Below are 15,849 nucleotides of genomic sequence, written 5' to 3'. Positions count from 1 at the left end.
CCATTTACGCGACCTGCTAGCGTGTGGGTAGCGTGTGGGTGGCGCGGGACGGGCGCATGGAGTGGTGTGGCGTGGCGTGGAGGAGTGCGGACGTCCTTCTGCACTAAATGTTCGTGCGCCACCGGCCTGTCGCGTTACTGACGGCCAAAGTGGGACAGGCCCGTGAGGACAATGAGTACGTCTGATCTTGGAGTTGTTATTGAGCTCTTGTGGCTGGACCTTCTCGTGAGGCTGCTAGCAAGTCGTCAACGGTAACAGGCTGCATGCAAAACCAACGTGGGCGTGTAGGCGCCACACCAGTATCCGCAGTTCTTTCCTACACGGCGATTCTTGGATCTGGGTTTCAGGGTCCTGTACCTTATTTCTGATGGTAGGTGCAAAATGAGAGTTTGGCCAGGGTGGTGTAAGTCTATGGTTTTATAGGCTGCCTTTTTGAGACGCTGCCTCTCATAGATTATTTCGATGGTGGGGAGTACCAATGACTGACTGGGCAGTGTCGGCCACCCAGGGTAATCTTATTTGTTCCTGGGTGTTCAAGTTGCTGAACCAGGCCACGATTCAACCAGTCGATATGCTCTCCACTGTATACCTGCAGAGGTTCAACAGAGTATTTGTCCGACAATTCCATATCTACTGAATCTTTTAGAGGCGTTGATGACCTTCCTTTATGATTGCGCCAATGTGCTGGACCCAGGACAGAGCTTCAAAGAGATTAGTTTAGTTTAAAGATACAGTGCGGAAACAGGCCCCATCGGCCCACTGAGTCCGTGACACCAGCGATCCCAGCACATTAATATAAGCCTGCACACACGCTAGGGACAGTTTACACTTATACCAAGTATACAAACCCAAGCCAATTAACCTACAAACCTGTACGTTTTGTGGGAGGAAACCAAAGATTTTGGAGAAAACCCACGCGGTCACAGGGAGAACGTACAAACTCCATACAGACAGCACCCATTGTCAGGAAAGAACCCGGATCTGTGGCACTGTAAGGCAGTAACTCTACCACTGCACCACCGTGCTGCCCTTAAAGAGTCTTGCCCCTTCCAAAAGGTTTGAGTCAGCAGTGTATTTGAATAGCCCTGCAGCAATTAAACAGCTGAAATGACTTGCAAGAGCCTCACCCCCACAGAGCCTGCTAGACCGATGGCAATCCGTCACCATACACAATCAGTCTGTCCATCACCGGTGTAACAATGTGTACCAACTGCACAATTGTGACATTTTAAAGTACACAAGTCATCCTAACTTGTTGTGAATGAGACCAAGAGGGATTTACGAGTATTGACTGAACGATCTAATTTATTCCTAATAAGGCAGCAGACGAGCTGTGGACAGCAATACAATCGCGCTCCACTATCTCATCTCACTAACTCATTTGTCATTGATTCAGTCTTTTCCTTTTAAAAAAAACATGTACTGATAGTTTGCGCTCCAGATGCCACTGTAACTGTGATTAATTTCCAGGCTCAGTCTCATTAATTAGCTTAATTGTACAGTAACTCTGGTATGTTCTGTACATGATTAATTACAACATTCTTCCCCCAAGGGCCATTAAAAAAAAGGTTTAGCCAAGCCTTGGGCTTTCTTGCTGGAGGGACAGAATTAATGCATAAGATAAAAAAAAAATCACACTAATCTCGTATCGAATGCAGATGGTAGATCCTTGTGTTGCTATAAAGGATGCAGAGATATTGGAGAGGGCACAGAAATAAATTTACGAGGATGTATAATCAATGTAAGAACATACCCCCAAGGGAGTGGAGGCTGAGGAGCCTTAACAAAGAGCATGGAAGGAAAAAGGAATTTATATGGTGTCTTTATAATCTCTGGCCTTCGAAAAGCATTTCACAATCATTTTAGTCCTGTTAAAGACTCTTGTAACACAGAGATGAGTTACAGCCAATTGGAACATGCATTGAGCTGCTGTCTCACAGCATGAGAGACCCGCGGTCGACACTCATCCCGGGTGCTGTCTGCGCGGAGTTTGCACGTTCTGCCTGTAACCACCAGGTTTCTGCCAGATGCTCTGGTTTCCTCCCACATCCCAAAGATTTGTGGGTTTATAGGTTAGTTGGCCTCTGTAAATTGTCCCTCGTATGTAGGGAGTGCATGAAAAAGTGGGATAACACAAAACTAGTGCGAACTAGTGATTGATGGTGAGCGCGGACTCAGTGGATGAAGAGACTGCTTCCAAGCTGAATCAAAAAAAAATTTAAATGACCAGGCCAGGATTGAGGGATTTAAAATTGAGTGAACAGAACTAACATAGGAGTGTTTCCTCTTGTGGGGAAGCTTAAGATTGGAGTCACTAGATTAGTCACAGGTTAATCAGAAGATTCTGGTCTGAAAAAGGGTCTCGACTTGAAACGTCACCCATTCCTTCTCTCCAGAGATGCTGTCCCGCTGAGTTATATCCAGCTTTATGTGTCTATTTGAACAAGATAGGTCTTTATTCTTTGGAGCGCAGAAGGTTAAGGGGAGACTTGATAGAGGTCTTTAAAATGATGAGAGGGATAGACAGAGTTGACGTGGATAAGCTTTTTTCCATTGAGAGTAGGGAAGATTCAAACAAGAGGACATGATTTGAGAATTAAGGGACAAAGGTTTAGGGGCAACATGAGGGTGAACTTCTTTACTCAGAGAGTGGTAGCTGTGTGGAATGAGCTTCCAGTGCAAGTGGTGAAGGCTGGTTCGTTTTTATCATTTAAAAATAAATTAGATAGGTATATGAACGGGAAAGGAATGGAGGGTTATGGTCTGAGTGCAGATGGATGGGACTAGGTGAGAATAAGTGTTCGGCACGGACGAGAAGGGCCGAGATGGCCTGTTTCCGTGCTGTAATTGTTATATGTTATATGTTATATATCATCGTAATCAGAAGAAATCCCATTTACCATGAGAGAGCTGGTATGGAACTTGCTACCATGGGAAATGGATGGGCTGTATTATGGAAAAGTTAGTGAATTATCTGAGAAGGAGAAGGATTGTGCTGAAGGCAGTAAATAAGGTTGCCATGGTATATACACGTCTGAAACACTGTCTATGCGTCATCTAAATGTTTAGTACAGTAATAATCTTCTTAATGGCCAATATATCCTGAATCATAGGTAGACACAAAGTGTTGGAGTAACTCAGCAGGACAGGAAGCATCTCTGGAGAGAAGTAATGGGTGACGTTTTGAGTCGAGACCCTTCTTCAGACTGCTGAATTCATACTCCTGAATCATTATCTGTTGTCATCTTGTGTATAGATTCGTGTTGCTAATTGGTTAATGCAGGATAGCTGATCATCTTGAAAGCTCTGGATGAAAGCTTAGCCCATCCCAGTCAAACCTGCTCCAGCTCCCCACTTCTCACATCACGACTGATCTCCTCCAAGCTGCTCGCATTCCCTTCATTATTCTGCCCCTGGATATACTGAGATATAAATAGTTCCTCTGCAGTTGCATTCAGCCCTAAGAGAGAGCCAGCAAAGATTTTAATTGTTGCGAGTGTAGATGCTGTTTTGAGGTTTTGCCCAACATTGTCTTTGTTTTCTCCTGCTCCCGCAGGTTGTGCTTTTGAGGCACGATGGATCGCACTTGAGGCAATACAGAGCTAATCCTTTGTTGTGCTTTCTCCACAGCTTGAAGACGACATAGTTGCCAAAGATCATTACTTCAGCACCATGAAAAACTTTGCACTTCAACTTTCCTCAGAAGACTGGATGATTCTGGAGTTCTCGCAGTTGGGGTTTATAGGTAAAAGGGAACTCTTTGATGCTGAAGCACAGCTGGTATTGCCTGCACATTTTAACATGAAAGTCAACCAGAAGAGGTGCCACAGTAACCAGTCATCAATAATAAAACCGCAATGGCATACAATCATTTGTTAGCATTCATAGTTATTTTAATTGAAGCAAGTATCATTTCTAGAGCACTGTTTCAGACTGCACAATGCACACCTCTGTAAATGTGCAAGGAACAACTTGCCATTGTGCTAATTATTTATTCTCTAGCCACAGATTTCTCTAATATTTTTCCTTGCTCACCCTTGTCCCTGCTCTTTGTTTCAAATCATTCCATAGGGGTTCCATCTTCAGCCATGTACGCACACCTCACTGAAGCAGACTCTCGACCTGAAACGTCACCTACCCATGTTCTCCAGAGATACATTGGTGAGATCAAGCGTAGGCTTGCTGGTCGTTTCGCCGAACACCTCCGCTCGGTCCGCATTAACCAACCTGACCTGCCGGTGGCTCAGCACTTTAACTCCCCCTCCTATTCCATGTCCGACCTCTTTGTCCTGGGTCTCCTCCATTGCCAGAGTGAGCAACACCGGAAATTGGAGGAACAGCACCTCATATTCCGCTTGGGGAGCCTGCGTCCTGGGGGCATGAACATTGAATTCTCACAATTCTGTTATCCCTTGCTGTCTCCTCCCCTTCCTAGCTCTCCCTCAGCCCTCGGGCTCATCCTCCTCTTTTTTTCCTTTCTTCTCCCCGCCTCCCCCCACCCCTCATCAGTCTGAAGAAGGGGTTCGGCCCGAAACGTTGCCTATTTCCTTCGCTCCATAGATGCTGCTGCACCCGCTGAGTTTCTCCGGCATTTTTGTGTACCTTTGATTTTCCAGAATCTGCAGTTCCTTCTTAAACATACTGCCTGACCCCTCTGGTTACTCCAACACTTTGCGTCTTTTCATTGATTACAGTGTTCTGTTCAAAGCCCTACTTCCTCTCGTTCTTCTGTCTCTCCTCTCCCTTCTCCTCACTCCACAGCATTGCCAATTTGCTCTGTCTAATTGTTTACCCCTGAACAAGAAGCATCGACATATTTTTCCATAGTTGTAGTTATGTAAATATAACAGTAACTATACATACAGTTGGAAAATATATATTTTTTTCTCTCACTGAATATCTTAAACAAAATACTGCAGGCACTTTGTGACTTTACACATTTTAATGAATACACCACTGCCAGGGGGTTGGACTTTGGACTGAGACTGAGACAGAATTGGGCTATTTAGCCACTCAGCAAGCTGATTTGTGACCCAATTCATACGCCAGCCATTGCCCCATTTATAATAATACCTCAGGTAAAAATAAACACATTTAAGGTTGACTGTTGACTAAGCTTTAATTATTCTTTAGTGGAAGAGAATTCAATGATTCTACCAAAGGTACACAAAAATGCTGGAGAAACTCAGTGGGTGCAGCAGCATCTATGGAGCGAAGGAAATAGGCAACGTTTCGGGCCGAAACCCTTCTTCACACTCTAATCTTCAATGATTCTTCAGACATTCTTCAATGATTCTACCATCCTCCACACATAGAAACCTTTCCTAATGAAAGGTCTGATTCAATTTTTTTTAATGTGCCATCTAGTATTGTGTTCCCCAACACCCAATGGAAAAGGATTCTCCCCATTTACTTATGTTTCCCTTAAAACTTTGAAAATATTGATCAGACCACCTCTAAACTTCATGAATTGCAGAGAACTCAATCTTACTTTTCGTAACTTTGTCGTAATTCTTTGAGTGTAATTTAGATGAAGCTCTCAGCAACCAGCTGTACATTCATTTCAATGTCAAACTATTCTACCTAAGAAGTCATAGAGTCATGCAGCACAGAAACAGGCCTTTCGGCCCAACTCACCCATGCTAACCAGTGTGCCCCATCTAAGCTAGCCCTATTTACCCATGTTTGGCCCATATCCCTATAAATCTTTCCTATCCATGTGCCTGTACAAGTGTCTTTTAACTGTTGGTGTTCCCAGAATTGCTAATGGGATTTTGGTGTAGTCTGACCAGAGCTTTGTAGCAGAACACTTATTCTCTACTCTCCATTATTTTCAGTATTAACCATGACCTGTTAAATGATTTATGTACGTGAACCCACTAAGTCTCTTTATCAACCCGAAACGTCACCCAGAGATGCTGCCTGTCCCGCTGACTTACTTCAGCTTTTTGCGTCTATATTTGGTTTAAACCAGCATTTACAGTTCCTCCCTATACAGTTAACCATATAACATGGTTCCCTTTGTACTTCCCAAAGTTCCCTTTGTACTTCTGGTTTCTCACTATTTAAAAATTCTCAAGTTGTACTATTTTTTGGTTCATTGGTGGTTTGCATTTTGCACAATCCTCAAAACGAGATACAAAATAAAATAGGAAGTAATGCTTTGAGCCGCAGGCTAATTGCCCATGTAAATAACTCTTCCAAACGACAGACAAATTTCTTATCGTGTCCACGCTGCATTTCTGAAGACCAGACATGGATATTACTTTTTACCAATTATCGAGACAGTGGATTCATTACCAGTGACCTTGACCTATAATGCCATTTGTAGAAAAGTGAGTAGGTCACCTGTGTAACCTGCTCATTAAAATAGTATTAAAAACATTGATGATCTAAGAGAGGCCTGTGCAAGTCTTCAGCCATGATCACATTGAATGACAGTGCGAAGAGAGGCCTGTGACTTATTGTATGAAGTATAATTGCTAAACACAGCAATCAAGATTTTTTTTTCACCAACATAGAGCAGCACAGCGCAGGAATAGGCACTTTTGTCCACAATGTCCATGGCAAACATCATTAGGGGGGGACCTCAATAAAACTTACAGAATCGTGAAAGGCTTGGATGTGGAGAGGATGTTTCCACCAGTGGGAGAGTCTAGGACTAGAGATCATAGCCTCAGAATTAAAGGATGTTCTTTTAGAAAGGAGATGAGGAGGAATTTCTTTAGTCAGAGCGTGGTAAATCTATGGAATTCTTTGCCACAGAAGGCTGTGGAGGCCAAGTCAGTGGATATATTTAAGGCAGAGATAGATTAGTACTGGTGTCTGAGGTTATGGGGAGAAGGCAGGAGAATAGGGTTAGGAGGGAGAGATAGATCCTCCATGATTGAATGGCCAAGTAGATTTGATGGGCCAAATGGCCTGATTCTGTTACTATCACATGATCTTATGATACCAAGCTAAATTCATCTTAATCTGCTTCCACACGATCCATATCTCTCCATTCCATCATACCCATGTGCCCATTTAAAAGCCTCTAAAAAATGTCACCACCACAACATTTAGCAGCATATTCCAAGCACTCACCACTTTGTTTAAATAAACCTGCTCAAAACATCTCCTTTAAATACAGACACAAAGTGCTGGAGCAACTCAGCGGGTCAAGCAACGTATCTGCAGAAAATGGACAGGTGACGTTTTGGGTCGGGACCCTTCTTCAGATGGAAGGTCCCGACCTGCAACGTCACCTATCCATTTTCTCCAGAGATGTTGCCTGACCCGCTGAGTTACTCCAGCACTTTGTGTCAGTCTTTGAGATAAGCCAGTATCTGCAGTTCCATCATATAACATCTCCTTTAAACTTTGCTCCTCTTATCTTAAAGCCCTGCCCTGTAGTCCTTGACATTTCTACCCTGGGGAAAAGGTCTTGACCTCTTACCCAAGAACCAGGTAGGGCTGGAAACACTCAGGCAACAACAGAGCAAGAGAAACAGAGTTCATGTTTTAAGTCAAGGAACAAGCCTCCCCTGCAGAACATTTATTTCAGATTTCCAACATAGTTTTCTGAGATTTTGACAACATAGACATATATCCATTTTGATTTGCATTAGAATTGAAGTGCACTAGTTATGAGTGCTGTTCTGTGCCTCTGGTTCATGTCTGTTAAATTAAACAGGCAAATGAACGATGACAGAGCAGGGCAGGCATTAACAAAGCCCTTTGTTGGCCGCTGGATGCAGTTTTAAAAACTTCTAAACTTTGCCTCAAAGAATGATTAAGTGGGGGTTTGGGGTGACTGACTATAGACAATAGGTGCAGGAGTAGGCCATTCGGCACTTCGAGCCAGCACTGCCATTCAATGTTATCATGGCTGAAGACTTGCACAGCACCACACTTATGAGTATGTGTCAACGGCTTAACCCTGCCTGGTGTTGCTAGATTGTAAGAAGAAATTTCTTGAGCCAGAGGGTGGTGAATCTGTGGAATTAATTGCACAGTGTCCACGGCAAACATCATTAGGGGGGGGGGGACCTCAATAAAACTTACAGAATCGCGAAAGGCTTGGATAGAGTGGATATGGAGAGGATGTTTCCACCAGTGGGGGAGTCTAGGACTAGATATCATAACCTCAGAATTAAAGGATGTTCTTTTAGAAAGGAGACGAGGAGGAATTTCTGTGGAAGACAAGTTATTGGGTATTTTTAAAGTAGAGATTGATAGGTTCTTGATTAGTCATGTTATGGGGAGAAGGCAGGAGAAATAGATCAGCCAGGATCAAATGGCGGAGCAAGACTCGATGGGCCGAATGGCCTAATTCTGCTCCTATGTCTTATGGTTAAAAAATATTTCGAGTGAACTGTATTTGGCAACTGAAAAGGCAAATGTTACGCCAACAAACCTTCATTGTGCTAGGGGGCGGGTTCCTTGTACATGTACACAATTATAAGATACATCACGTTAATAACATGTATTTGTGGTTAATTTCCAATGCCCACCAGGATAGAATGAGCATTGTGCATTATATTTCCCCCCCCCATGTTTTAAAAAGGGAAAAAAACAATCAGCAATTACAACTACAAGAAAGCAATTTGATATTATGTTCTTGAGGGAGCGTTCTGTATTTGCCCCACTCACTCTGTATTTAATGAGATTGTGGCTGAGGGACTAAATGGCAGAGTGCCAAGAGTCGCAGTGTTTTCAGTTGCCTGGGTCTTTAATGTAATTAACTGTACATTAGATGTGAAGTAACAGTCAACCACTGTCCTCGCCAGCGTTGAGAAGCTCAGGTAGCAGCATTACACAGTTAAATGTAGTCCAAGATCCCAGCTGCACAACAGATCGCTTCTTCAGACTGGGTCTGAAATAGGGGCCCGATCCGAAATAGGGGCCCCATGACCTCCAGAGATGATGCCTGACTTGAAGGACTGGATCTTGACCCAAAACGTCACCCATTCCTTCTATCCTAAGATGCTGCCTGTCCCGTTGAGTTACTCCAGCGTTTTGTGTCTATCATGTCTGACTTGCTGAGTTACTCCAGCATTTTGTGTCTATCATGCCTGACTTGCTGAGTTATTCCAGGACTTTGTGCCTTGGGTTAGTTTGGTTTAGAGATACAGCGTGAAAACAAGCCCTTCGGTTCACCGAGTCCATGCCCGGCCAGTGATCATCTGTACACTAATAGCTTTATCCGACACACTTGGGATAATTTACAGAAGTCAATTGAGCTACAAACCTGCACGTCTTTGGAATGTGGGAGGAAACCGGAGCACCTGGAGAAAACCCACATGGTCACAAAGAGAATGTACAAACTCTGTACAGGCAGTTCCCATAGTCAGGGTCGAACATGGGTCTATGACGCTTTAAGGCAAAAACTCTACCAGTGCGCCACTGTCTTTTTTAAGCTGCATTTAAACATTACCTTGATCAGGGAACATGAATTGAAATGCATGCAAGTTGCGGTGGTTACCTAATAGATCCCCACTGATGGAGGTGGAAAATACAGGGGTGGCGCAGTGGTAGAGTTGCTGCCTTACAGCGCTTGCAGCACCAGAGACCCGGGTTCGATCCTGACTACGGGTGCCGTCTGCACGGAGTTTGTCCGTTCTCCCCCCGTGACCCCGTGGGTTTTCTCCAAGATCTTCGGTTTCCTCCCACACTCCAACGTACAGGTTTATAGGGTAATTGTCTTGGTATAAATGTCAATTGACCCTAGTGTGAGTAGGATAGTGTTAATATGCTGGATTGCTGGTCTCAGTGGGCCGAGGCGGCCTGTTTCCGCGCTGTGCCTAAAACTAAAACAAAAAAAACTAAACTAAATACGAGGACTGAGACATTGAAGTGTAAAGGAATTTTCTTCTGTGGTAAGTCATAATTACTATCAATCAACCCCTTTGACCCTGAGAATTTAATTTTATAAATGTGCAACACAGTTCATTCAGAATTTAATTAGTGTTGGTGCTCCAATTTCTGTAAAAATATTCTGCCTTTTATCCCTCCTCCTCTCTAATCACATCTGCTTTTCCTTACGTTTATATTGCTTTTGTGCATACATAAGAATTAATTTAAAATTGCAAAAATGAAGTATTGCAGATGCTGAAAATCTGAAATGAGTGGCTTCTGTGAACATGAAAACTGAGTTAACATTTCAGGTCGATTACCTTTTTTCAGATTAGGTTATAGGGTCCTAAAGTGATACAGTGTGGAAACAGGCCCTTTGGCCCAACTCGCTCATTCTGGCCAACAATGTCCCAGCCACCCTAGTCCCACTTGTCTGCGCTTGGTCCATATCCCTCCAAACCTGTCCTATCCATGTACTTGTCTAACTGTTTCTTAAATAATGGGATAGTCCCAGCCTTAACTATCTCCTCTGGTAGTTTGTCCCATACGCCCACCACCCTTTGTGTGAAAACGTTACCCCTCAGGTTCCTATTAAATCTATTCCCTATCACCTTGAACCTATGTCCTCTGGTCCTCAATTCCCCTACTCTGTGCATCTATCCGATCTATTCCTCTCATGATTTTGTATGCCTCTATAAGATCTCCCCTCATCCTCCTGCGCTCCTTGGAATAGAGACTCAGCCTACTCAATCTCTCACTATAGCTCACACCCTCTAGTCCTGGCAACATCCTCGTAAAACTTTCAAGCTTGACAATATCTTTCCTATAACATGGTGCTTGACCTTCAAGGAACCATGTACCTGTACTACTAGACCCCTCTGGTCTACAACACTACCCAGAGGCCTACCATTTACTGTGCAGGTCTTGCCCTTGTTCGACATCCCAAAATGCAACGCCTCACACTTCTCTGTATTAAATTCCATCAACCACTCCTCCGCCCACCTGGCCAATCGATCCAGATCCTGCACCGAACCCTGAGGCACATCACTAGCCACAGGGCTCCAGTCTGGGAAGCAACCTTCCGCCATCACCCTCTGCTTCCTTCCATGGAGCCAATTTGTTATCTATGCAGCTATCTCTCCTTGGATCCCATGCGATCTAACCTTCCAGAGCAGCCTACCATGTGGAACCTTGTCGAGCGCCTTACTGAAGCCCATGTACACGATGAAAGGTCATTGAATTAAAACGTTAACTCTGCTTCTTTCTCCATACTTGCTTCTTGACGTGCTGAAAGTTCCCAGCATTTACTTGTTTATTCCTAATTTATGCTTTATAGATTAGACTATGTGGCTCCATAAGGATCCATCAGTTTTATTGATACGCTGATGCTTTCCCTGTTGTGAGGGTGGCACAGTGGTGCAGCTGGTTGCGTTGCTGCCTCACAGCATCAGGGACCCGGGTTCGATCCTGACCTCGGGTGTTGTCTGTGTGAAGTTTGCACCTTCTCCCTGTGGCTGGGTGGTTTTCCTCCGGGTGTTCCGGTTTCCTCCCACATCCCAAAGACATGCGTGCTTGTAGGTTAATTGGCCTCGGTAAAATTGCCCCTAGTGTGTAGAGAGTGGATGAGAATATGGGATAACATAGGACTACTGTGAATAGGAGTTGGTCAGTGTGGACTTGGTGGGCGGAAAGGCCTGTTTCCATGCTGGATCACTTTTAAATTAATAAAAACTTACAAATCCTTGGCAGACATTACTTGCTGGATAAGGGCAGGTTTCCTATTGAGACTCCGCAAACAGCCATGGACCAGCATTGGTGGTTGTTCCTGCACTGTGGATTTGAGCTCTAGGGAAAGGTTGGGCAGGCTAGGACTTTGTTCCAGAGCACATGAGGTTGAGAAGTGAACTTATAGAGGTGTATAAAAACATGAGGGGAGTTGATTGGGTGAATAGACAGTCTTTTACCCAGTGTGGGGAATCAAGTACCAGAGGACATTGGTTTAAGGTGAGAGAGGAAAGATTTAACAGGAACTTGAGGGGCAACTTTTTTACTCAGAGTGTGGTGGATGTTGTCTGGAATAAATAGCTAGAGGAGGTAGTTGAGGCAGGTACGATTACATCATTTAAAAGATACTTGGACAGGTACATGGATAGGAAAGGTTTGGAGAGATATGGGTTAAATGCAGGCAAATGGGACAAAGTTATTTTGGGCATCATAGGTTGAAGGGCTTGTTTCTGTACTGAATGACCCTATGACTCTTATCAGTCGATTTCAACAACCCAATGTAGCAGAATAAGCAATTGAGCCTAGCTCACACTATAAAGGTCATTTGGGAAATGCATCCCCGAGCATAAGTCATTTTGACCAAAAGTTGGACAATAATAAAACCAATAAAGTGAGTCCTTGTGTTCTTCCTATAATGAGATGTCCAACGTAAATGATTGCCGCTGTAAAGGAGATTGGTACAGTGGAGCATGATAGTGACTTACACAGAAACCAATAACGCTCAGTTCAAGGTAAAAGCTCAGTTGGCCTCATTGACCCAGTCTATCCTTGATTAGAACAGAGACGAGTACAGCATAGGAACAGACCCTGCAGTGACTGTGTTGAGCATGTTGCCGACTTAAACTAATTCCCACTGCCTGCATGTGATCCATATCCCTCCATTCCCTGCATATTCATGAGTCTACCTAAAAACCTCTTAAATTCAAGAGTTTAATACAAGGGATTCTTAAGGGGTTGGACAAAATTCTTAAGGGGTTGGACAGGCTAGATGCAGGAAGATTGTTCCCGATGTTGGGGAAGTCCAGGACAAGGGGTCACAGTTTAAGGATAAAGGGGAAATCCTTTAGGACCGAGATGAGAAATACATTTTTCACACGGAGAGTGGTGAATCTCTGGAACTCTCTGCCACAGAAGGTAGTTGAGGCCAGTTCATTGGCTATATTTAAGAGGGAGTTAGATGTGGCCCTTGTGGCTAAAGGGATCAGGGGGTATGGAGAGAAGGCAGGTACAGGATACTGAGTTGGATGATCAGCCATGATCATATTGAATGGCGGTGCAGGCTCGAAGGGCCGAATGGCCTACTCCTGCACCTATTTTCTATGTTTCTATGTTTCTATGATCCTAATGGACAGAATTTAAACAAGATTGTAAGAACATCTCTTGCTCTGGTAGACGGAACGTGTCAAATTCCTTTATAGGAATTCAAATCCAAATTCACTCCTGGTGTTGCTTTTCTGTTCAATGCCTCTCTGAATAATGATGCCGGCCATCTTTTTACAATCGATTGTACTTGCATTCCCACAATGCATGTTGTTTCCAAAATGTGCTGCTTTCTGTTAATGACAGTGAAACCATGATAGCCAGCATCTGCTCATTTGCCTCCCTGACTGCATTCCTGCGACAGCCTTCTGCGGGTTATGTTGGTAATTTGATATTTCAATGAGCGTTAACACCCCTCCTGTGTGAAATCATTTGCATGAATTGAAACGAAAAAATGTCCCGGCAACAATCCTTGGAGAATATCTCCAACCACGATCCATAAAACCAAATACATTTACCAATTACCTTGTATACTCCAGATATTCCCCGATCCCTGCAGCTTAATTCTCTTTCATAACAGGTCATGGTTAGATACTGAAAATAATGAAAGACTAATAGGATTCTTCTAACTATCCGTCTGGAGTGTAAAGGAGAAACATTCTGCTACAGAAACTCTTTAATACATTTTACTAACAAAGGCTTTGAATTTTCATGTCACATGTAACATCTTGCCTAAGATAGACACAAAGTGCTGGTGTGATTCGGCGGGTCAGTCTGGAGATAAAGGGTGGGTGATGTTTCGGGTCGGAACAGTTCTTCAGACTGAAAATAGAGAGGGGTGGTGGGGTGGGGGACGAACTGCGTCAGTTTCAAAAAACCGTCACCCAGCATGGGAACAGGCCCTTTGGCCAAACTTGCCCTTGCCGACTAGTTGCCCCATCACAACTGCACTCATTTGGCCCATATCCCTTGAAATGGTTACTATTCATGTACATGTAGAGTTTAGTTATTGGAGATAGCTTATGTTTTTAACCATATAACCATATAACAATTACAGCACGGAAACAGGCCATCTTGGCCCTCCAAGTCCGTGCCGAACACTTATTCTCCCCTAGTCCCATCTACCTGCACTCAGACCATAACCCTCGACAGAGGTTTACCTGCATCTCTTCCAACCTCATCTATTGCGTCCGCTGCTCTAGATGTCAGCAGATCTATATCGGTGAGACCAAGCGGAGGTTGGGCGATCGTTTCGCCAAACACCTCCGCTCGGTCCGCAAATAACCAAGCTGACCTCCCGGTGGCTCAGCACTTCAACTCCCCCTCCCACTCCGTCTCCGACCTCTCTGTCCTGGGTCTCCTCCATGGCCACAGCGAGCAGCACCGGAAATTGGAGGAACAGCACCTCATATTCCGTTTGGGGAGTCTGCATCCTGGGGGCATGAACATCGAATTCTCCCAATTTTGTTAGTCCTTGCTGTCTCCTCCCCTTCCTCAGCCCCCCTGCTGTCTCCTCCCATCCCCCAGCCTTCGGGCTCCTCCTCCTTTTTCCTTTCTTGTCCCCGCCGACCCCAGCCCCCCCCGATCAGTATGAAGAAGGGTTTCGGCCCGAAACGTTGCCTATTTCCTTCGCTCCATAGATGCTGCTGCACCCGCTGAGTTTCTCCAGCTTTTTTGTGTACCCTCCATTCCTTTCCCGTCCATGTACCTATCCAATTTATTTTTAAATGATAAAATCAAACCTGCCTCCACCATTTCCACTGGAAGCTCATTCCACACAGCTACCACACTTTGAGTAAAGAAGTTCCCCCTCATGTTACCCCTAAACCTTTGTGAGCAGTTTGTATAATTCTTAACATTGCTGATTGCAGCAACTTCAAGTGGACATGATGGCAAGAAGTAGTTCGGAGGGAATTAAGAACAGGATTCTGTAGCAATACAGCAACATATATTTGGCCTTTAGAAAAAGTATTAAAATCTCAGTTTTTTGTGATTGCGTCGAATATGAGCCATGTAGTTTCAGGCATTGTTATTAGTGAAGATCGTGCACATTCTATGCCAATAATTGTTTATTTATTTATTTATTTATTTGTTTTTTTTATTAGAAGAACGGTAAATTACAATCCTACACAACACATATATCTTAATACATTTTTTGTACCGCTTCATTTTTTTTGAGCTTTAAGGAAAAGGTAGAAGTAAGGAAAGTAAAGAAAGTGCAAGAGATTCGTGAAGTGCAAGAGTGTTGGGAAAAGAAAGCCCCTTAGGAAAGAAGTTAGAGAAGGAAGTAAAGTGAGAAAATAGACCCTAGAAAAGAAAGAAAGAGAAAATAGAAACAATCGCTCTATTATAACATTAAACTCCGCAGAAAGGGGACTACCAACCAAGTCTGTTTTTGTTGTTTTACCTCCCGTTACCAGGTCCTGATACCACTTATTTATATATTTGTTTTTTTTTAAATTACTATTGCACCTATGCCAATAATTGTAAACTTCCAATAATTGCAGTTGCTAATATTTTATCTTTTACTACCCAAGGTAAGATGTTCCAGTCTCCTGATTTGAACCTTATTGTGGAGTTCATCCTGATGTTCCACAAGGAGAAGCCAATCGACTGGCTTTTAGACCACATCCTCTGGGTAAAGGTTTGCAACCCTGAGAAAGACGCGGTAAGTGTGGAACTGGGATTTGCTAAAAGCTCCGGTTTGCTCCATTATATTTTATTGTGCCACAAAATATCTGCAGTGGACTGCATATACAAAAAGAGTTAAATTGTTCTTAAAATATAGGAGCGACCATCCTCTCACCAACAAATTTGAATAATAAAAATTATAATAAAAATCCAATTATACATAACACAATAAGAACATGGAAACAAATAAAACAGACTTTAAAATTAAGAAACCTATCTCTTTTAATACCAATAGTCAATAATCCATCGTTTAAACCATCAATCATAGACAAATCA

The 15,849-nt window shown here is 43.5% G+C and overlaps 1 protein-coding gene across 2 annotated transcripts in view; it reads left to right on the top strand.

The window, feature by feature from the left end:
* mgat4a (alpha-1,3-mannosyl-glycoprotein 4-beta-N-acetylglucosaminyltransferase A) overlaps positions 1-15,849 on the top strand; it is a 256,754-nt gene that overhangs the window by 190,366 nt on the left and 50,539 nt on the right. For both annotated transcript variants that reach the window (XM_055636544.1, XM_055636545.1), the window contains exons 8-9: positions 3,631-3,745; positions 15,420-15,550. In XM_055636544.1, the coding sequence (XP_055492519.1) occupies positions 3,631-3,745; positions 15,420-15,550 (246 nt within the window). The remainder of the gene's footprint in view (positions 1-3,630; positions 3,746-15,419; positions 15,551-15,849) is intronic.

Source organism: Leucoraja erinacea, chromosome 6 (assembly GCF_028641065.1).
Source record: "Leucoraja erinacea ecotype New England chromosome 6, Leri_hhj_1, whole genome shotgun sequence".
Taxonomy (NCBI): Eukaryota; Metazoa; Chordata; class Chondrichthyes; order Rajiformes; family Rajidae; genus Leucoraja; species Leucoraja erinaceus.
The sequence above is the reverse complement of the archived record's forward strand: the minus strand, read 5'-3'. Positions and strand labels throughout refer to the sequence as shown.